Source organism: Palaemon carinicauda, chromosome 31 (genome assembly GCF_036898095.1).
Source record: "Palaemon carinicauda isolate YSFRI2023 chromosome 31, ASM3689809v2, whole genome shotgun sequence".
Lineage (NCBI taxonomy): Eukaryota > Metazoa > Arthropoda > Malacostraca > Decapoda > Palaemonidae > Palaemon > Palaemon carinicauda.
The window spans coordinates 48,986,185-49,009,968 of record NC_090755.1 but is presented as its reverse complement, the minus strand read 5'-3'; the positions used below and the strand labels follow the sequence as shown (position 1 = coordinate 49,009,968).

Below are 23,784 nucleotides of genomic sequence, written 5' to 3'. Positions count from 1 at the left end.
GCCTTTAACTACCAACAATTAATTATAAAATCTTAAAGCCGAGTTTCTGGCTTTACTGAAATCAGACTCCTATTGAAGAACTCAGGTTTGTATAGTAAGGAAAATTACAAATTTCAAAAAATTGTGATATTTTCTCAATGACTAACTATAAATACTTTGTCATAGAAAATGCATTTTGAAACTTGCTATGCTATTACTGTATGGTACACAATTGAGTAACAGTAAACTTATCATTCAATGTCTTTATTACAAATAAACAACAGTATTTACATAATTGGAAATAAAAATTCAAGAAACAAACATTTACATGCAATGTTAACAGGAAATGCGTAAAAAGTCAAGTTGACTAACTTTATCATTCACGAAGTTTACTAAAAATATCTTTTATACCAGAAAATTTGAATACTTTTTTATAATCCCAATAACTCTTTTCGTTTTTCTTTGCCTCTAAGTATTGCATTTTTGAATAATTTACAATATAGATTAATTGAGGCAGCAGAATCATCATTGCCTGGAACAGGATACGTGATGAGATTAGGGTTACAATTTGTGTCAACTATTCCAACTGAAGGGATGAGCATTTTAGCCGCAGCTTCAACACCTCTATGTTGTTCTAAGCCTGAGTCTAGTGTGTTAAGGAAAATTAGAAGATCTGGCAGTCTTGTAACACAACCAAATGCAACAGTTGAATTGGTCAAGGTTCCTAGATACCAAAAGCGTGTGTGTGCGTACTCCCCGCATTCTTTAGCCCAATTTTCTACGGAAACCTGAAATATGAAGAAAACAGTAATGTTAACTTATTCTATAAAATTGATCACACACAAATGTATCTAAAAGATGGGAGGTGCAAGTTGGTATATAGAAATACAATAGCAATTACACCTACAGTAAATAAATGAAAATGTTCACACCCCTTAACACTTTTTAGATGGAAAGTACTGTAGAGGAAGTTACATCTTTGACAGCTTTTATATAGGTTACTTCAATGTGTATAATGTTTGATAGATTGAATTATTTTCAATAAATTTACAACCATGGCTAATGTAATTCTGAGATTTGATAGATTGAATTATTTTCAATACATTTACAACCATGGCTAATGTAATTCTGAGATTTGATAGATTGAATTATTTTCAATACATTTACAACCATGGCTAATGTAATTCTGAAATTGAGAAACTTGACAGAATAGTCATGAATCCCCGCCTTCATGACTAACCCATGTACCGTGGGCACGAAAGAGTAAAATTGCTCCAATAAATGTGGGATGGGGCAATGAAGTTTATGAACAGTCACCCAAACAAGAGGCTGCGTCATTTTTACCGGAAGACAAACTCATTTGGACTTCAAAATCAGAAACATTGTAGGGGAGTTAGTTCCATCAGTTCACCATAGGCATTACTATACAAAGAATATTTGCAGCACCCCCATTTAGCTAAACTTCTCTAAACCCCTTTTCAGGAGCCTGATTCACCTAAGTTCTAGATTTCCTTCTTTCCTCTTACAATCCATTTTTACCTTGTCTCCAGGAACAGTCAAAAACTATTCTGATTGGAGTGGTGGCACTATCTTTCTGTACACTATGATGTGCTAGATAATGACAATTTTCAACCACATTGTTTTTATCTACCCTTTCAATGAATCCCCTATCCTCCTGATCCTTCAGGATTTTCTGATAGTGGTTCAGGTAGGCTTCATCCTTCTGAAATTTTGCACACTGTTGCTTAACCCGGCTCAACGCCATGCCAAAATTGGATGGAAGCCTTGACTTATTAGACTTCCATGGTAAGGCCACAACATATTGCTTCTCCATTTCAGAATATACAATGGTACTTTCAAAGTCTTCAAGAACCTTTCGATCATGTTCTTTCAATTCATTGCAGTCAATACCTACTTTATCTAAATTCCACAAAATATCCAAATCATTCTTTATATCACTATCAAATTTATGAGTAGCTTCAATTACTTCCTCGTTAGTTGCTAGCTTTAACACAGTTACCTGGGTTTCCTGCACTGGAGGGGCATTACAGGACCCTGTCACAACATATCCAAATATGGTAGGTAACAATATCAATTTTCCAGCTTTTCTGAATCTGGGGTGTAATATGTTATAGACATTATCAACGCCTACCAACATATCAATGGATGCTTGTTTGTCCACAGGCAGATCGAAATCCTTGTCCGCTAGACAAATTTTGGTTTTACACAACGTTTTCAAATTTCGTTTAACGTTGAATTTCTTAGTATACTCTAGTAACTCATCTACCACAATACAATCCATAGTAATCAAACTACCCTTATAAGGTATGGAAACACTAACCGTCTCATACTCATTCACAGGTTTACTTGTCAAATAACCCCTTAAGACAATTTTTTCCGTGCCTTTAGATCTATACTGTACGTCCTTAAGTGCTGACCTCCTGATAAAGGTTCGTTCTGCACAAGTGTCCAATAATCCACGAAGGCGTACCAAATGTCTTCCTTTACCTTTTAACACAATTGTGGCTGTTGGTAAAATTGACCTCTGCTTGGGTTTCTGACCCTGATCACTTACGGAAAGTGTTCCAACCTGCACACCATTATTATTAGGTTTATTTGCTGATTTATTTGTTGATTTACTTGATTCGCTGGTTTGTTGTATATCACATAATACACAATGATGTTTTAATCTGCATCCGTTTCCACAAATTTGTTTCTCACAATCTACACTAAAATGTTTATTTGATGCACACACAAAACATAATCGTAAAAACCCGAGACGACTCAATTTCTTATCCCTACTGGCATAAGTTTTACTGTACACTGTGTCCACCAGTGTTCGCCTTCACACAACGCACATTTTCTTGTTTGTTGAGAACTAAATTTATTCACATTTCCTTTGCTCTTAGGTCTAACAGATTGTGACTGATTCACTGTAAACGTAGATATTGTTGATAAAGTTCCAGGTTTACTTACAACCGTTGAGACGAAAGATCTTAGATTGTGAATTTCTTCTTCCAGATATTTCTTAAATGTATCAAATACAAGCCAATCATCCCCACTTCTGCGTTTTACAGTTTCACTAACACTCTTAGGCAACTTACTATGAAGCAAAATAGTGTAGAGCTCATTCAACTCCAAGTTTTCACTCTCTAATGATCTGATCGAACATTCAAAATTTGCTCTGAATGATTGCAGGGCTTCTGAATCAGGAGATGGAGACTCCATTTCTAGTAATCTTCTTACTAGAACTCGTATAATCTCATCCTTTTTCCCATATGTGGTTCTGAGGAGAGAGATAGCTTGTGAATAATTCGCAGCTTCCAACTTAAATCCTGAAATCAGTTTTAGAGCATCTCCTGTGAGCAAACTTTGCAGATATGAGAATTTCTGATTAAGTTCTAAATCCCCTCGCTGGTGTACCGACACATTATACAATTCCCAAAAGGAATTCCGCTCCAACACATCTCCAGTGAAATGTTGGAGATCCAATTTAGGCAGTCTAACATTAGTCTTATGTGTGGGTGGAGGATTTCCAGAAGAACCACTTCCTGATATTGCTGTGATGGCATTGCCCAACTTATACCAATGTTCACCAACTACTACTTCATATTCTGCTTGCTCTTCCACTTCTTTCATTCGATCTTCTTCAGTGGTTAAGGCTAATATCTTTTCATTCAAGTCGTGCACAATCTTCATTTGCTTCATAATTAAATCCTTAATTGAAGACAATGTATTGACATTACCTGCCGCAATAGCAGAGTCTATCTTACTTACCCATTTGGTGATTACGCCCTTGTAACCACCTCGTGACCTCACCAAAGCTTCTTTATCAGACATTTTTCCAAAGATAATTATCAAACCAGCTAAAACCAATAAATTTTCAGCAATTTCAACAAACAACTGTTCATAGAGAATATACAATTTCAACAATTTTTCATATATAACCACCCCGTAAAATACAATTAATTAACACACTTAAAGAAAAATTAAATTCATAAATTATCACCATAATTACTGTATATACATTATTTTCAACAACACAACTATATTAAATGCTTTCCCATAGAGTTTTCATTTTAAACAACTTCAACTTAACTGCTCGGTCATTAACAAGATGGCCACCTGTGCGACAACGTTATTCCTAATTAATGCCGAGACTAGTTTAACCCATCAATGGATTCCCGAACATTGACAAAAATGGACGCCTTGTGCGACAACGATATTATCAATGTCGGCGCAAACTCACACAACTCAAAAATTTCACCATAGGAAAGAATCAATTTATTAACTTCACTTTCAACTATTAACGAATTGCCGAAACTCAATTACTCAACAATTATTTCTACTTTAAATCATTTTCAATAAAAACCACAACTAGTAAAAAATAATTTTCATACTTAAATGTTTTAAATTAGTGGCAACGATTAACACTGATCAATTCAGAATGCATATAAAATATCCAATTTCCTCATATGATTCACGGCAAAAAAGTACGGTGTCAACTGTTTTCTAAATTGCCAGTTACGATCTAGCCATAACAACCCGCCGCTACGAACACTTTCCCACGACGCGTAATGTTGGTAAAAACATCTCTCAAACATATTCACGTATTAACACCAATATTAATGTTAAATATATACGTTATCCCTCAGTATTAATCATCACCCTCGATAATAATAATCATCTTGGTCACGGCACCAATTATATATTTACTCTAAAGAATCCAAAATAGTAAACATACAGCATCTTCAATAAATATGAAAACCTAAACTTACCCTAATTTGGTTTGCATATTACCAGGTTCTTTAACAGATTTTCAAGGATTCTTTTCTGTTCCTATCATTCAATAAAACGAGACATTGCGTTGTTTAAATCATTATTTGACCAGGAATAAAAATATTCACATTTATTACTAACCTTAACTATTCATTGTAACATTTCCTATCCGGCAACCCGAAGTACAGTCTCATTTTACAAATGTTCGTCATTAACGATATCTAACGTGCATGCATGCCCTTCAATATCACTAACATAACAAAACACTTATAAAACCTTGACTTAGCTTTTAATCCATGATGGTAAGAACTCCTCTCGTAGGTGTGTTAATCTTTCCCTCCCCGTTGAATACCGTAAGGTAACTATAACCCTCACTGTCACGTAAGTGAGCCGGTATTAACTCCTTCTGAGTTCTGTTGCTCGAAAACGACTGCGCATCTACGCAGGCGCGACCTGCATTCGTCAAAACAAACACTAACAACTCGTTAACGATTGCTTAGAGTCAAACAACTATTTGATATATTTTGCCTTACAAAACTTCGACAAAAAGAAATATTATATACAAAATAATTCAATACAACAATTATGATTTTCTACGCATCTCACATTGCATAATGTTCATAATATTTCCCTTACAAAATAAAAGATAAATGACCTAGATAAATGACCTAGTATTACGAACGGGATAGAATTGTCTAGGGAGATCTGAATGTAAAGGATTGTCAGAGTTTTTAGGGAAAATTTTATGCAACATGCATAATGAACTAATTGAACGACGGTGCCAAAGATTAATATCTAGATCAGGAATAAGAAATTTAATAGACCGTAAGTTTCTGTCCAACAAATTAAGAGGAAAATTAGCAGCTGAACACCAGACAGGAGAACAATACTCAAAACAAGGTAGAATGAAAGAATTAAAACACTTCTTCAGAATAGATTGATCACCGAAAATCTTAAAAGACTTTCTCAATAAGACAATTTTTTGTGCAATTGAAGAAGACACATACCTAATGTGTTTCTCAAAAGTAAATTTGCTGTCGAGAATCACACGTAAAATTTTAAAAGAGTCATACATATTTAAAGAAACATTATCAATACTGGGATCCGGATGTTGTGGAGCCACCGTTCTTGACCTACTTACAATCATACTTTGAGTTTTGTTAGCATTCAACTTCATACCCCATAATTTGCACCATGCACTTATTTTAGCTAAATCTCTATCAAGGGATTCACCAACCCCAGATCTACATTCAGTGGATGGAATTGATGCAAAGAGAGTAGCATCATCTGCATATGCAACAAGCTTGTTTTCTAGGCCAAACCACATGTCATGTGTATATAGAATGAAAAGTAATGGGCCAAGAACACTACCCTGTGGAACACCGGATATCACATTCCTATACTCACTACGGTGCCAATCAACAACAACACTTTGAGATCTATTACTTAAAAAATCAATAATAATGCTAAGAAACGACCCACCCACTCCCAACTGTTTGAGTTTGAAAATAAGGGCCTCATGATTAACACAGTCAAAGGCAGCACTAAAATCAAGGCCAATCATACGAACTTCCTGACCACAATTAAGGGATTTCTGTACAGCATTGGAGATTGTAAGAAGGGCATCACATTCTCCAAGGCCTTTACGAAAACCAAATTGGAAACTAGGGAATAGATGATTACCTTCGGCAAACCTATCAAGATGTTTTGCTAGAAGACGCTCAAAAACTTTAAATAATATGGGAGTTATGGAAATTGGGCGGTAATCAGTGGGACTTGAGCTACCACAAACACATTTACATAGAAGAGTAACATTACCAATCCTCCAACAAGTGCTAAAAGCTCCTCTTCTTGCTGGCTTGCGCAAAATAACAGATAACTTTGGAGCTAAGAAATCTGCTGTCTTTATAAAAAACAATGGAAAAATACCATTTGGGTCTACACCTCCATAAGCATCAAGGTCCATCAACAGAGCTTTAATTTCATGAGATCGAAAAGCTAAACTAGTTAGTTTAGCCTCAGGAAAACATGAATGAGGAAGTTCAAGTTTTTCATTAATCTGTTTACTATCAAAAACATCCACCAAAAGGGTTGCCTTTTCCTTTGGACAGTGAGTGACTGAGCCATCTGGTTTAAGTAAAGGAGGAACTGTTGCATCTACACCAAACAGTGCAGATTTAAGGGTAGACCACCATTCATGTTCCCGAGTTGTACCAGAAAGGGTTTCTTTTATGGTTAAATTGTACTCCTTTTCAGTTGAGGCATAAACTCTCTGAGCAAAAGCTCGAAGCTGAGTATAGTTATTCCAGGTCAAATCTGATCTGTTACCCTTCCAAAGATGATAGGCCTCCTGCTTCTCCAAATAAGCATGTCTACAATCATCATTGAATCAAGGTTTGTCCTTCACTCGGTACCTTAGCACACGAGAAGGGATACGCCTATCAATTATGTTGACTAGATTCTCATTCGAAGGGACAACAGGATCTACACTAAATACTATATAACTGTGACCAATTCAAGCACAAAAGATCATGCAAAATCCCATTCCAGTCTGCTTGGGATTTCATATAAATTTTACAAGAGTATGATATATCAGGGACAGGCTGCTCAGTCTTCACTACTAATGAAATCAAGGCATGATCAGATGTCCCGACTGGAGAACCAACCTTACTAGTTATAACGCCAGGGGAGTCAATGTATACGAGATCCAAGCAATTACCAGACCTGTGGGTAGCTTCGTTATGATTTGCTCACAGCCTGATTCAGAGGCAAAGTCTAAAGCTCTTAAGCCATGGCGATTGGAAGGAGAGATAGAACTTAACCACTCCCTATGGTGAGCATTAAAATCACCAACAAAGACAAAAGAAGCCTTTCTATCATCTTCTTGTATCTTAGCCATAATGGTAAGAAGACAATCGAAGATAGAATCATCCATGTCTGGATTCCGGAAGATCGAACAAAAATAAAAGTTGTTATGCCTGCCACAAACTTTTATTACCTTAATGAAACACACGCGACCTTGACTCTTGACCCCTCAGTAGAATCTCTAACTACGGGCCTTCCGACTCAAACTCTCTCTTCCTTGAGAGCTTTGCTTTTGGCAGCTGAGCTCATCAACAGAGAGCAAGGCACAAGGTAAACCATGCTCCATGCTAGCGGCTTCATGGCTCAACCTATAGTTGTGGTCTTTAGGCCACATTATGCTCTATGGGAACTACAAGTTCCTGCTATCTGGGAGATAGCTTTTCTTTTGGCCGCTGTCAATCCCTTCGACCAGGGCAGAGCTGCCCTGGTCTTAGGGGATCTCCGAGTTCTGAAGAGCTCTTCCAAAACCATCTCTTTACCTTCCTGGGAGGTAGTACCAGGATCTGACAGCTTATTGATGGCCCTCATGCAAGCTCGGACTTGCCAGAAGGCATGCTCCGACTCCCTAAGCTCCTGTTCGTTAGTTTAGACTCGCTGCCCTTGTGAGATATTCCTCGTCCGTGTTCAGCGCATCGTCTACCTCCAAGCTCTCCTCCATAGGAGCCTGGGGTAGGTCCAAGTCGTCAATGGTTTTGCGGGAACCTGCCTCAGGGGACCTTCTATCCCTCTATCCTACGAGCTTCCCTTGCCCTAGCGTTCTTAGGTACCATTTAAGTCTTTCAGCTCATTCCGAGGAGAAAAATGCTCCTCCAGGATGGAAGGATTTGGCCGAGATTACAGTACATTTGACATGCTAGTTACGGGGACTGATGATTCTTCCTCAGCAGGTGGTTTAGACATTGTACGATGGTCTGGGAGAACCACTTCTATCTGCTGAGGATGGAAGGAATGAAGAGAGATATCCCTTTGTGAACCAAAATCACTCGTACGAAGCTGGATGAGATCAGCGTGAGGTGGTGTGTTGTCCCTCATCTTCCTCTTCTGCCGCTTAGTCAAAATATCCTTAGCCTAGACCAGTGTTTAAAGATGTTCCAGATATTGCTCAGCAGCAGATGGCACACTAGCCTCAGCACCGGATCTAGATGAAGTACTGTAGATTGCTGTGCCTTACTACCTTGAGTAGTCTTCCTTCTGGGATTAAGACCCACAAGAGACGTACCTAACTCCAAACTCTGTAGAGGAATTCAAGGAGAAGCCCTGACCTGAGCAAGTCGGGGCTGCGGCAGTGGAGGAGCCACACAAAGGACTTCTGAAGGGTTGATACCAATGTATCAGCTAGAAGTGGAGTCAGAGGTGTTGGGACTGCGCTCGCTTGCGATTCTGGTACCCCGATTCATGCGTGGAATCGCGAGATTCACACCTTATCGGGTGCAATTCACGAGCGGAAGTGCTCGTTTCACAAGTGATAGGTACCGATCGAGAAGAGGGAGGCCCTAAGAGCTCCTGTTATGCTGGAGAACCACTCACGCTCACTAGCAGAGGCAACAAGGGCCTCTGAACCGGGTCAACCCGAAGTGTTGGAGAAAGTGATACTGCAGTGGGACCCGTCTGAAAGCGCCACATAGGTGAACACTTAGCTAAAGCAAAGGGCACTGGGGTAGCTTAACCAGACGCCTTTCTAAAGTTTGTTCAATAAAAAAATCAGGTTCGGTCGGAGGTCGTTAAGGAGAGGCACGTAGCGTGGATGTTGAATGCGAATGTCTACCTATTCCTCGTGAATAGGAATGCTTAGGCTTTGATCGTGAACGGTATAAAACGTCCTGTTCGGGATCGTCAACGGTGTAAATATCGAATGTCTAGCTAGTGAACGTGAGTGTCAGACACGTGATCGTGAATGTCGCCCTCGTGATCGTGATCGTCAACAACGTGATCATGAAAGTCACCCTCATGAATGTGAGCGTCGCCTTCCTGAACGTGAGCACTGTCCCTGTGATCTATATTGTCGAGATCTAGAACATGAGCGCCCAGATCTAGACCTAGAGCGTCTAGCTCGTGATCATGAAGTTCGCTATCGTGAGCTTCTTTTTTTAGAAGAAGAGCGCCGAGACCATGATAACCTTTGGTCTTGTGTGCGTGAAGCTCTTGAGTTTGAACGCCTTCGCGAGGAAGAGCGACCTTCAATCTCTGGGATGATCTTTGGATAATCACAAATGACATCCTGATGAAGACTGTCCCGAAGAATGACATGGTGAGTCTTGCCCTTACGAACAGCTAGCAGATGGAACACTGGCCGCTTGAAGGGCATCATCACCGACAGCCTGAAGATTCCTGTGGAGAGAAACAGAAGGCTGAGGGTTAGGAGACGACAAAGTCCCAAGATGGCAAGAGGGTTCGTCGTCAGGAGGAGGCCGTTGGAGGGGCGAACATGAGCGATTGCCTCGTCCACGCGTAGAAGGGCCAGGAGAGGGTAAAAGGTAGACCTCGCCCACATCCAGAGCATAAGATGTTGAAGGCTTGGGAGAAGGATCCTTCCTAGCGCCACGCTGAAGGAGTTGCAGCACCGCTTTCTTCGAAGGAGAACAGAAACCCCAAAAGATGCCAAGGCTTGCAACACATCTGCAAGTGAAAAGTGTTCTTGGTAGCTGGAGGTGAAGGTGCTTCACTAGGGGAAGCAACTATCCCCCCGGATTGTCATGGAGTTATCCGGTCTGCGCTCCTACTCGATCGCGCACAGGGGGAAGGCAAGTGAAGAGCAGCTTCCAGAAGAGATTTGAGTGTGCATGAAGAAGAGGCGCGTGCTTTCCTCGCCCCGGAGGGAGAAAGATCACGTTTAGCCTTCTTCTTCCTGCGTCATCCAAATTTCTCCCACTGGGAGGGAGGCTACTCCCTACACTCGTCGTAGGGCGAGCCCTGCTCACAGTGACGCCCCGCCCCCCCTGTAGGTCGGACATAAGAAGTGAGGTTCGATATCAACCAACAACATGAAGGTACCACAAGCGGCGACCTAGCGACCAGGACAAGTTCACATTGGAACGTCGGGGAAAAAGCCCAGTCACACCTGAAAAGAAAAAGCAAAACACATAGGGAAAGTTAAAGGCAGCCTGAAGGAGGAGAGACGAGACGTCCACTCTCTATAAGCCAAAAGCAAAAAGTGACGTGATATAGTTCACCGATGTGTGAGTGGATATAGGTGGCTGGGTAACGCCCTGCCATCCCCTCCCTACCAACTACAGTGGTTAGGCAGGGTTGCCACCTCGTACGTTTAGTCTAATGGCTACATTCCAGCTCCACCAAAAGATAATCCACATAAATAACGTAAGGGAACAAACTCAAAATGGAAAAAAAAAAAATTCAACCTCTTAAGAAGTGTATTAATTTACATTTAAGAAACAAAATCTGGTAATCATAATTCTTATAAAGCTTTTCCTTTTCTCATCTCTTTTCCCCCCCCCCCCCCCAAGTAGCCAACAATGACTGATCCCCAACAACAAATATCACTAATCAGATCTGCACACAATAGATTAAATATAATTTGAAGGAGAGAAATTAATTGTTGAGAATAATTTTATGTCATAAGTGATTCTCACATTTTAGAAAACAGGTGACTGGTAATAAAATAGAAAAAATTATAAAAATCTACAATACAAATTCAATTCAGATACAAATCAATTTCGTACTAAAGAATGCCATTCTTGTATATTGTTAAATAAACTTTCCACGACTTGCTACAAGTTTTGATCTATAATAAACTATTGTAGTGACCAATAAATTTGCTACAAATTAATAGAATATTTAAAAAGTAACTTTTCAAATAAAATTCAAAGTCATAACTTGGGGACCATGAATCTAAGTAGTTAAAAATTACCAAATCCATAGGCAAAAATTAAAAACAAAATCTTGCAAAATGAGTATGCTACCAGAAGGCACAGATATACAGTAATGTATTAAAGATTTTGTTATTTCCAGAAGAGTATAAGATGCTAAGTCTTTAGATATACCATACCTAAAATATTAAATATCGATTACCTTCCTAAACCTTCCACTATTGACATCTTTAAATGCAAGGACATATCGAGTTCTGGGCAACGTAATGGTTTATGTAACAAATAGCTTACTACCACTTCATACATACCTGGTGCTGTGGAGAACGACAGACAAAAAGAATAATGCCCCCTCGAAAGGCAATGTGAGCAGTAAAGTTTAAAGCTTGACGAAGATAATCTGCTGTTTGGTCTAAATCAATTATAAGGTGACCTAAGCGTGACCCAAATATAAAAGGAGTCATGTTGGAATGCAGAGAGCCATCAGTATGGCCTAAATGAACACGAGCCTTGAACAAGTCTTCTACAGTGAAGAGATCAGCAACCTTGAAAAAATCAGGGTGTTTCAAAGCTTCTTTCAAATGCTTTTCTTCCGAGGTTAGATCTGTCAAAACTTCTTCCAACTGGTTTTCTTTAGAGGTTAAATCTGCAGAGTAAACAAAAGAAATCATCAATTCATTAATAACCCAGGACTTTTTACATAATAGAAAATTGTTGGTAACTGATATTATTACACAGTATACTATTTGGGACTTCGTTAAAAATAATAAATCTGGAAGTAATTTGTATTTTTCCTGACTATACAAACCTGTGTTCTTTATATAGGTATATGATGTCAGCGAAGCTGGAACACGATTGTTACCACTCAGCAGTGAGGAAGCACTGCCCCCTCCCCCAAATTGCTCACTGGCAAACCATTTTGATAACAGACAGGACTTGTGGGGGAAGGCGTTGGCGGGTAAATTTGAGTAAAAAACTGAGGTTTGTATAGTTAGGAAAAATTACAAATTCAGAGATAATTTGTATTTTTCCTAACCATACAAACCTTAGCTATTTACATTGGGTTTACCTTTTAGCGTAGCTGAAATGGCGAGCCATTAGAATTTAACGAGGGTGTATTACCCCCGCGCTAGTTAGCAGGGGGGTAGGGGAGTGGTAGCTAGCTACCCCTCCCCCCCTCACACACCGGTGAACTGCTTCACTTTCACTTACAGGTAGGACTTGTCTTGGGGGACAGGGCTGGCGGGCAAATATATGTAAATAGCTAAGGTTTGTATGGTTAGGAAAAATACAAATTATCTCCGAATTTGTCATTTGTTCCGTAACCGAAATACAAACCACGCTATTTACATTGGGTGACTTACCCCTTAGGAAGGGTGGAAAGTCCCCAGCCATACTGGCTTTGGCTTTACCCGGGAACTCAGAATCCGAGCAAGTCGCACTCGAGAAAAGGAGTCCCTGCACCTCACAAGTTCCTTGCTCCGCAAGGAAACGTGTGGCCTACATAAGCTTGTGTGTGAAGGAAGAAGTGTGACCCGTCCTAGGCAGTTGACCTGAAGTTCCAGAAGGAACTCTGGGTTAGGACGTTCCCAATACCACCTCGTCAGGGTATGGGGGACGCGACAGTATTGACTCAATACTCGGAACACAAGGAAGCATGGTTTACCTGCAGAGGTTTGAGGTAAGCTATGCAGAGACCAGGATGCTGCTTCCCAGTAGAGGGGATGATGAAGAAAGAAGTAAGGGCCAGACATACTTCTTTCGCTCATGCAGACTAAAACCTGATAACAATGCCCTCAACCTTCTGCTACCTGTCCAAAAAGGAGCCTGAGGTTAGACCAGCTGTTGTGTAGCCACCACAGAGCGATAGAAACGTATCGATACTCCTGTGGGTCACGTCCTGCAGGAAGCGGGTTGCGAAGGTCATTAGATGCTTCCAGACTCCATCTTGTAGCAACTGCGTCACAGAGTAGTATTCCTCGAAGGCGAGGGACGTTGCGATGTATCCGACAACGTGACGGGGGAGGGTCTGGATTCAGGTCGAGATGAATGTCCTTGAGTCCAAGCTGAAGAGGTATACTGGTGACTCTCCCCCGTCCTTCTTGTGCTCCCAACCCGGCTGCACGTGAGGACAAACTGCAGCTGTTCCCAAAGATAACCCCTCGATTCCTTTACTGGCAAGAAAGATAAGGTTTTGGGTCATCTGATACAGAATGGTGACTCAAAATCTTGAAGGAATTGGACCGAAGGGCCGAGACCCCAAGATTCTGAGTCTAGCCAACAACTCAGGAGCGAACCTGAATGTTGCCTTCCCCCATTCCTTAGAAAGGGCGGAGTCCTACGAGACAAAGAAGATTGCTTACACACTGGCCGCGGCCAGATTGAGCAGGAGCCCCAAGACAGAATACGATCAGAGGCCTGACGTAATGGGTCTTGAGAAGATCTCTTAAGGGACTAAAAAGTCCGAACCATGCTCCATGTTGGAGGTCTCACTCCGACTGGGGGCAGGAACGTTCGCAGCTTCGCATGAGCGAGGAAAGGTCCAGCGGGAAGGAAAAAGTTTATTCCTTTCAGCCTGAAATCCAGGGAAAGGCTGAGCGACAGGCTTCACTGCCGAGAGCGGAAAGGAGTTTCCTCCCGCCAAAAAGCAATAAGTTCGTTATTGCTGGAGAAGAGGCCTCAAGGGAAGAGGTATATCTCCCACGACACCAACCACAGAAGACTCTCCACTTCGCCTGGTAGACCCCTGCGGATGACTATCGCAGATGACGCGACCTCCGCCCCGCGACTGTAGCGGGTTGTCTCTTCTTGAGGAGGAGGCGTAGTGTCTCCAGGCGTGAAGCCGAAGCGATGCAACGGCTCGTGAAAGATGTTGCAGTGTGGTTGTTTGAGTAGCCTGTGCCGTGGGAGAAGCTCTCCCGAGAGTTCCGTCAGGGGAAGCAGAGGGTCCGGAAACCGTTCTGCGTATAGTCCCAGTGGAGCTCTCAGGGCCATCGAAAGGTTGACAGACAACCTGGTCTTGTTGAGACCCATTCTCAACAGACAACAATGGTGGGAAGACGCAGGCGTCGATGTTGTCCCACAATCACCGGAATGCATCTTGCCAAAGAGTCTTGGGGTATGAGACTGGGGGGAAGAACAGCGGAAGCTTGAAGTTCCAAGCTGTCGCGATCAGGTCCTCCAGGCCAGGACTTGCTGGTTACTAAAGGCCAAAGACCCCCAGGTACGCTCTATCTATGAGGCTCTGCTCAGATAGTCGGAGAGAACATTCCTCTGCCCGGAATGAGCAAGCCGATAGTGGTATTGAGAGGATCTCAAATCATCTCAGTATCTCTACTGCAAGATGCGAAGGTATGAAAATGCGTCCCTTACTGGTTGGAATACGCCAGTACCATGAAGTCGTCGCGCATGGAGCGACTCGGCAGGAGCTGTAGGATCTGTAGAGGGGTCAGACTACGGCCCCTAAGCCTGCCTGAATGATGGAGAGGTGTCCTTCAGGTCCTGACCATAGGCCTGAACCGGAACATGCCCCCCCCCCCTTTTCTTTGACGAGTCCCAGAACAGCATAAAAAATGTGGGGAAAGGACAAGAATATCCACTCCCATCAAGAGGTTCCATAGGTCAACACCTATTGCACGTCTAATCGTTCCGCTGGTCCCATAGGGGCCAGAAAGTCCGGTTAATCGTTGCTTTGAAACCACCGGAACTTGGGCCGCCCCACAGGGAACTTATCCTGAGGCGACCGTTCAGGACTTTAGACGGGTCAATGAGGAAAAGAGACCTAGGAAACGTTCCAAGGTACGGCTGAAAGCTCTGCTTGACTGATAACAGGTACTGCGACTCTCCTCAGCCTTGCCACAGTCAACTGAAGGGAAGGCTCGGAGGAGGAGGCAACAGCATCTGGCGTCCCCAGGCGGTCACTCATCCAAGTACTGACCAGACCCGACGTTGCTTAACCTCGCTGGACGGACGAGAAGCGGGGTTTCCAACGTGGTAAGGCCGTGACTCAATATCATGGCTAGATACTCCAGATGTTGAGGCAGAAGTAGAGAAGGCTCCTAGCAAATTACCCTGATCCCTCACTTATGGTAAGGATCCGGAAGCTTGTCCCGGCGTTGAAGAAGGTCGAACCCGAGCCTACCAGAGTTGACCAGACCTCCAAAAGGCGAAGGAGGCGGAAGCCTGCTCCTGAGCGGCCATGAGGAAAGCAGGGAGTTCTCTCTGGGGAAAAACCTGCGATGCCACGGCGGGATCGCCACACCGCATTCTAAGTAGGAACACCTGTAGTCTAGGCTGAATTCCAAGAGCTTCCTGGATGATGGATGGAATGGAAACTGAAAGTACCCGTCCTTCCTATCCAGGGCCTAAGGAGTCCTGCCACCTCGTTACCAGTCTGATCGATTCTGCTGTTCCACGCTGGACGAAGTTTATTCGACAAACTTGATCAGAGCTGAGAGGTCGACTAGGGAATTCCCGTCTCAGATGCTTTCCTACGAGAAAGGATCTACTGAAGAAGCCGGGGGGTGAAGCCGTCGACGATCCTATGGAGGACCTTCTCCTAAGGCATGGATCATTCTGCCCAAACGGGCAAAACTCTTGCCGACCCCATGGCATAGAGGTTCAGTGACACTGAATTCGCTGACAGAGACGGCAGGCGCGATATCCTTGGCTGATCACGGAGATCGTGCAGAAATCGGCATCGGGAAGCTGTTATCCAGAAGAGTAACCTTAGGCATCCTCCCAGCGTGAGACCTGCAAGGGGGGGTTGCCAATCCTAGAGTTCGTGCACTCTGCCGCTCCCTCTAGGATTATGCCCACCCGGAAGAGCCTCCCGTGCTACCTGTCCCTGACAGGAGGGGACTGCTATTGGACACCTTGTCTAGTTGCCGTAGCCGGTCCGATAACTTAGGCCGACGAGGCTGAAAGAAAGAGGTGCTGGAGGCCTGCAGGGTCTGGAAGAAAGCGCTTTGGAGGAGTGAAAACGGAAGTCGACTTCCTCCGCACACCGCTGTCTATGTCTCTGTCCTTGGGCACAAACAAGCTCTTCCCAAGGATGGAAGGGTGTCTGAGTTTATCGACATCCACGGATGAGACACCCAAGAGGAAGCCCTCGGTCATTGCGTCCAGATAGTCCAACATCGAGCTTGCCCGCAAGTTCGAAACTTGGCGACGAAACGCCAAGGTGCTTGAGCCCGAGAGGAGGAAAGTACCCATGATCTTCCTGGAGCTTCCTTGTACAAAACCTCGGGATGCAACCGAGGAGGGAAAGGACCTGGTAAGCCCTTTTCACGAGATGGAGAAGAGGAAGGGGTAAACCAGTCACCCCTTGGCCGACGGAGAAATCTCGAACGGAAAGCTCCCTGGCAAAACCCTTCCAGGGAATGACGGGGAAGGGCTAACCAAGGTTCTGGAAAGAAGAATGTTGCTCAGACCTCCCTGAAGATTCTTACTGCTCTTGCATGTGCCATGCTCTGCGTTTACGGGGTGAGGACCGTGTTCTGGAAATACGCTCCAGAAGACTCGCCAGGCTGGCCATGTTGCGAAACCCCGACGGGAATCGCGGTCGCAATCGCCCTGGAGCTCGCGCGGTGGTAAATCAATGGTTTGCGCGTGGCCGAACGTGGAAGCGCCCATGCACGGGCACGCAGGAGCGCAAACGAAAGTGCGCGAAGGAGCGCAGAAGGAGGGCGAGCGTAGTAGGAAGGGCGAGAGCTGGTGGTCGGCTCGCGATGACCCGTAGGCGAGCAATGGATACTGCAGGAATCAAGCCGACGTTCGCGCGACGGAACACCGTCGGTTCGCGCGACGGAACACCGTCGGTTCGCGCGACGGAACACCGTCGGTTCCCGCGACGGAACACCGTCGGTTCCCGCGACGGAACACCGTCGGTTCCCGCGACGGAACACCGTCGGTTCCCGCGACGGAACACCGTCGGTTCCCGCGACGGAACACCGTCGGTTCCCGCGACGGAACACCGTCGGTTCCCGCGACGGAACACCGTCGGTTCCCGCGACGGAACACCGTCGGTTCCCGCGACGGAACACCGTCGGTTCCCGCGACGGAACACCGTCGGTTCCCGCGACGGAACACCGTCGGTTCCCGCGACGGAACACCGTCGGTCCGCGCGACGGAACACCGTCGGTTCCCGCGACGGAACACCGTCGGTCCGCGCGACGGAACACCGTCGGTCCGCGCGACGGAACACCGTTGGTCCGCGCGATGGAATACCGTTGGTTCGCGCATGGGCGAACATTGGAGCACATGAGCGTAGACGCGCGGGTGAGCGCAGGCGGTCGGGAGACCGATGGCGCGTTGGCGGGCGATGGCGCGTTCTGGCGAGCGATGGCGGGTTGGCAAGCGATGGCGCGTTGGCAAGCGACGGCGCGTTGGCGAGCGGTGGTGCGTTAATAAAACGCTAGCGCGCAGGCGAAGAATCGCGCGGGCGCGTAGGCGATCGCTAACGCGTAAGAGACTAGTGACGGTTAGCGCGCATCCTGCTAACAGAAGGCGCGCAGGTGCATCAGGAAGGTGAGCACTGAAGCAAGCTGTTAATCAGGAGATCCTAGACGGTCAGAAAAAACCGTTGGCGCCCATTGGTGCGTGGCAGAAAAGGGCTCGCAGATGTGCGCTGGCGATTGAAGAAAGCTGGCGCACAGAAGGACAGAAGTAAAGGTGAGCGCTGGCGAGCAGGAGAAGATCTACGGCAAGACTCAGCTACCGGAGATCGTGGTCCACAGCAGGCGAGCGCTAGATCGCTACTGATGGTGTCCAGGGGAACTGACACGCGTGGCAGATCGATCGCGATCGTTGACGCGTAGGAGATCGCTGACGAGCAGGCGAACGTTGACCCGTCTGTGGTCGCTGGCGAGCAGAAGGCAACGCGTGGAATCCTGTGCGTAGAAGAAGAGTCCTTGTCCAAGACCTGAACCGAAGTTCTAAATCGCGAGGGCGAACGTGGGCGCGTAACAGGAACCAACAGGAACAGCAGAGACGATCCATCAGGAGAGCGCTGACAAACAGGAGCGCGCTGGCGAACAGTAGAGCGCTAGCGATCAGGAAAGCGCTGATGAGCAGGAGAGCGCCTATGCGCTAACACTGAGCAGGAGAGAACGCTGCAGAAGGGCGCGCAGGGGAACCCTGACACACAAGGGAAGAACCCCCGTGGGAGGCAACCCTTTGCCCCGAAGGGATCGTTGTCCGTCGGAAGACCGTTTTGTCTGTCGGGAGACTGATGTCTGTCGGAAGACCGTTGCCCGTTGGAAGACGAGGTCAGACTGCTATCCATCTGCACCAGGGGCGGAAGATCAAGAAGAAGGAGTTGTAGGCTGCATAGTAAAAGTAACGTAGTAAAAGGGTGAACGACCTCAAGAGAGAGAGAGAGAGAAAGACCGAAGTCAAACTCGATCGCGACCCATGAAATTACACCATGGTGGCCTAACTGCCGAGGGCTCCACGGAGATATCGTACACTACACACACAAGCACAAACTCTGAAAAGGAAACTTACTGATTTCTATACTCAAATATATACATAAACATGAAAAATTTTTTACATATATATTGAGTAAAAGAAAAGTAAGTGATTAAGTAAAGACAAAACAAACAATGGCTGCCAAACGAGGACAAAGACAGAGACGTCTGTCCATGTCCGAGCCAAAAGTGAAAGTGAAGCAGTTCACCGGTGTGTGAGGGGGGGAGGGGTAGCTAGCTACCACTCCCCTGACCCCCTGCTAACTAGCGCGGGGGTAATACACCCTCGTTAAATTCTAATGGCTCGCCATTTCAGCTACGCTAAAAGGTAAACCCAATGTAAATACTGTAGCGTGGTTTGTATTTCGGTTACGGAACAAATAGAATTTTCATACTAAAAATATCGATAATACTTATTGGATCATTTAGCTAGCCCTGAATCCCAATACCCGGCCCCCAAAATTTTTACCACATTGGCAGCCATGATACCTCCAATTCTGTACCGCCATTGGTAACACTGACGGCTAGAATGAGAGTTCATACAAATCTCCCGTCAGTTGTGTAATATCAGAAGTGGGGAAGGCTGGGTGGGATTAGCAAAATTATCCTGATAAGTATTACTGTATTAATATCAATTTTAGTATAATAATTCCACATTAATAAATTATATGTCATTACCTTATGATGATTTATCTGGCCTGATTATTCACATTAACAGCAGGGAACTGATAAAATTTCTCCTTTATGAATGGAACAGGAGGATAAGCATAGAGGGAAAACCCTCAACAACGGAATACGACAGACATTGACCATCTTCTCCATGATTTTACATAAACTGAAGTCTCTGTGAGAAGGATGTCCAAACTTATGGCTGATTACGTGATATGGGCGTACAGTATTGCTCATCCATGACCTTGACCTTTGAACTTCCAAAATCTAATTCTTTCCAGATCTTTACATAACAGTTCAAAATTCCTGCAAGTTTCATTACTTTACGATTAAAATTGTGGCCGTATGGTTGATGACCGGAATTTGACCTTGGACTTGACCTTGACATGTAACAATTGGCGTGGATTTTTATACACTTTAATATGAACCATATTTGAAGTCTCTGTGACTAGGATGTCAAAACTTATGGCTGATCACGTGATATAGACGTTTTGCTCGTCTGTGACTCTCATCTTCCAAAATTTAATCATTTCCAGCTCTCTACATAAAAAGTTTAAAATCCCTGCAACTTCCATGATTTTACGATTAAAACTGTGGCCACATGGTTGATGACTGGAAATTGACCTTTTGCTTGACCTTAATCTTGACACATTAATTGGCATGGATTTTCATACACTTTAATATGAACCAAGTTTGAACCTCTGTGACAAGGATGTCCAAACTTATTGCTGATTATGTGATATAGATGTTTTGCTCGTCTGTGACCTTTACCTTTGACCTTCCAAATTCAATCATTTCCAGCTCTTTACACAACATTTTAAAATCCCTGCAAGTTTCATTACTTTACAATGAAAATATTGGCCGTATGGTTGATGAATGGAATTTAACCTTTTGCTTGACACTGACCTTGGACTCGACCTTGACATGTATTAAATGGCATGAATTTTCATACACTCGAATATGAACCAAGTTTGAAGTCTCTGTGACAACAATGTCCAAACTTCGGGCTGATTACGTGAATTGGACATTTTGCTTGACCGTGATCTTGACCTTCCAAAATTTAATAATTTCCAGCATTTTACATAACAGTTAATTGCTGGAAGTTTCACTACTCTACGATTAAAATTGTGGCCAGGAAGGTGTTCACTGACACACACACACAAACAGGGGGTAAAACATAGCCTTCTTCCAACTTCGTTGACGGAGATAAATATTATACGGATCTCTGAACTGCGAAGATACAACCCAAAAATACTGAAGGGTGACTGTAAAGAGTACTGTAATGTAGATACATTGTTAGATTGTTAGTAGTCTTTTTCAATAAACGTATGAATATTTATCCTGAGATAGTTGTAACATTAAAAATAAGACAAAGAAGACTACAGTTCCCGTATAACCATATTTACTGTTTACCAAGTTCTAAACAGCAAGAACTCGTGACAAATGATGCAATCCTTGAGGCGCAGTAGTGGCCTTCAATATTGAATGCATTTACAGTATATGTACTCCTAAATACACAGCACGTAACAAATCCTTACGTAACTTGGCACTACTTCCTTGACACAGGTGTGGAAGATACTTTCACGATAAAGGATACTGGGAGAATGAGAGTCAACCAGAAAAGTGGCATTGTGTAAGGAGAGAAAAGGCATGAAGGCCGGATGCAAAGAAGCATGGGTGGTTTGAAAACATCGGGCTGCACACAGTAGTCCTAGCCACAAGGTTCCACAAAGAATCAGAACTTTATTCAAAATATTCTACGGATCTTCGTACCGTGGAATATCAAAACCGCATGTATAGGAATCCACGATGATTGAGAGCTGATTGTATGTAAATCCTATCAATAACTCTTAATGGACAAATTGTTCGATAAAATGAAGAGCAGCAACCTTTTTTTCTTCAGACCAGCAATGTGCTTAAAGTTTAGTGAATGCTTGGATCTGCTATCGCATTTAGGAGATGAAGGTGAGGTAGATGCGAAGAATAATCTTAAGCTCTCCTATCAGTAGTTTTTAACAATGTTTCCTTCCTAAGTTACGATACCATCCTCGTCACAACTACACACAAGAAAGGAAATCAACTGGAACAAAGTGTATATTGGCAACTTATACAGATGCTGTCAGTCAGCTACAGTTAACAGGATAACTGAAAAACATTTTTTCTTCCTTAAATTCTCTCACACAGCGAACTGCTAACCATAAATTACAAGGAAAAATGACAAATTCGTAGATAATTTGTATTTTTCCTAACTATACAAACCTTAGCTATTTACACAGGGTAATTACTTCGGTGTAGCTGAAAAGACGAGCCATTAGAATTTTAACGAGGGTTCACTACTCCACCGCTAGTTAGCGGGGGGTAGGGAGGGGTAGCTTGCACTAATGAATGCTTCACTTTGCTTAGAGGTAGGAATTATCCCGGGGGACAGGGCTGGCGGGCAAATATGTGTAAATAGCTAAGGTTTGTATAGTTAGGAAAAATACAAATTATCTACGAATTTGTCATTTGTTCCGTAACTGAAATACAAACCACGCTATTTACATAGGGTAACTCAACCCTTAGGAAGGGCGGTAAGTCCCTGCCATACTGGCTTTGGCTTTGCCCGGGGACTCCATATTCGAGTGTGGAAGTACTCAAGAAATAAGGAGTCCCTGCGCCTCGCTAGCATGCTGTGAAACTGCTGCGGCCTACATAAGCTGTGTGTGAAGGTGAAGAAGTGACTCGTCCTAGGAAGTTGACCTGGAGTTCTTCAGATGGAATTCTAGGCTAGGACTCTCCCAATACCACCTCGTCAGGGTATGGGGACATGACAGTATTACACTTAATACTAGGAACACAAGGAAGCATGGTTTACCTGCAGTGGTTTGAGGTCAGCTGTGCAGAGAAGCTAGGATGCTGCTTTCTCCAAGGGAGGAAAGGATGAAGAAAAGAATAAGGGCCAGACAAAGCTTTTCATTCACGCAGACTAAAACCTGGTAACAATGCCCTCAACCTTCTGCTACTTGTCCATTAAGGAGCCTGAGGTTAGACCAGCTGTTGTGCAGCCACCACAGAGAACCTATCGAGCCTCCTGTGTTTCACGTCTTGCAGGTAGTGGGCTGTGAAGGTGGTCTGACGCTTCCACACCCCAGCTTGTAGGACCTGCGTCACTGAATAATTTTTCTTGAAGGCCAGAGACGTAGCTATGCACCTGACATCATGTGCTCTAGGGCGACATGACGGAGAAGGGTCAGGATTCAAGGCCAGGTGTATTACCTTGCGAATCCAGGCCGAGATGGTATTCCTGGTGACCCTCCTCTTTGTTTTCCCAGTGCTCACGAACAAGGCTTGCACCTGGGGATGAACTGCAGCTGTTCTTTTAAGATACAACCTCAGACTCCTTACTGGGCAGAGTAGGAGATGGTCTGGGTTATCTGTTACAGAACGAAGACACGAAACCTAGAAAGAGTCGAACCGAGGGTCCGGCACTCCCGGATTCTGATTCTTGGCAACAAACTCAGGGACGAACCTGAACATTACCTCCCCCCATCCCCTTGAATGGGCGATGTCGTATGAGAGACCATGTAGTTCGCTGACTCGCTTGGCCGAAGCCAAGGCTAGCAGGAACACCGTCTTCCAAGTAAGGTGGAGATCTGAAGCCTGGCGTAATGGTTCGTAAGGAGGACTCTTCAGAGACCTGAGAACTCGAACCACGTTCCATGGAGGAGGTCTCACTTCCGACTGAGGGCAGGTAAGTTCATAACTTCGTATGAGAAGAGAAAGCTCCAGCGAGGAAGAAATGTCCACTCCTTTGAGCCTGAAGGCAAGACTTAAGGCTGAGCAATAGCCTTTCACTGCCGAGACTGAAAGGCGCATTTCCTCCCGCAAATACACCAGGAACTCCGCTATTGCTGGAATAGTGGCATCGAGTGGAGAGATACCCCTTCCACGACACCAACCACAGAAAACTCGCCACTTCGCCTGGTAGACTGCTGCGGATGACTTGCGCAGGTTTCCAGACATCCTATTCGCAACTTGTTGCGAAAATCCTCTCTCAGTGAGGAGATGCTGGATAGTCTCCAAGCGTGAAGTCGAAACGAAGCTACGGCTTTGTGGAAGATGTTGGCGTGTGGTTGTTTGAGTAGCTGGAGACGTGGAGGGAGTTCTCTCGGAAGCTTCGTAAGGAGCTGCAGAAGGTCCGGGAACCATTCTGTATGATGCCA

General features: G+C 44.3%; 1 protein-coding gene and 1 pseudogene across 3 annotated transcripts in view; both read right to left on the bottom strand.

Annotated features, from left to right (window-relative positions):
• Window positions 1-227: 227 nt before the first annotated feature.
• Window positions 228-23,784, bottom strand: part of LOC137624401 (small ribosomal subunit protein uS2m-like) — a 75,382-nt gene continuing 51,825 nt past the window's right edge. For 2 of the 3 annotated variants that reach the window (XM_068355142.1, XM_068355141.1), the window contains exons 3-4: window positions 11,756-12,090; window positions 228-767 (exon numbers count right to left, since the gene is read on the bottom strand). In XM_068355142.1, coding sequence (XP_068211243.1) covers window positions 411-767; window positions 11,756-12,090 — 692 coding nt within the window. In that variant the 3' untranslated portion in view covers window positions 228-410. Of the gene's footprint in view, window positions 768-11,755; window positions 12,091-23,784 lie in introns of those variants that run through there. The other variant, XM_068355140.1, reaches the window with a different exon arrangement.
• Window positions 15,333-15,451, bottom strand: LOC137625109 (5S ribosomal RNA; annotated as a pseudogene).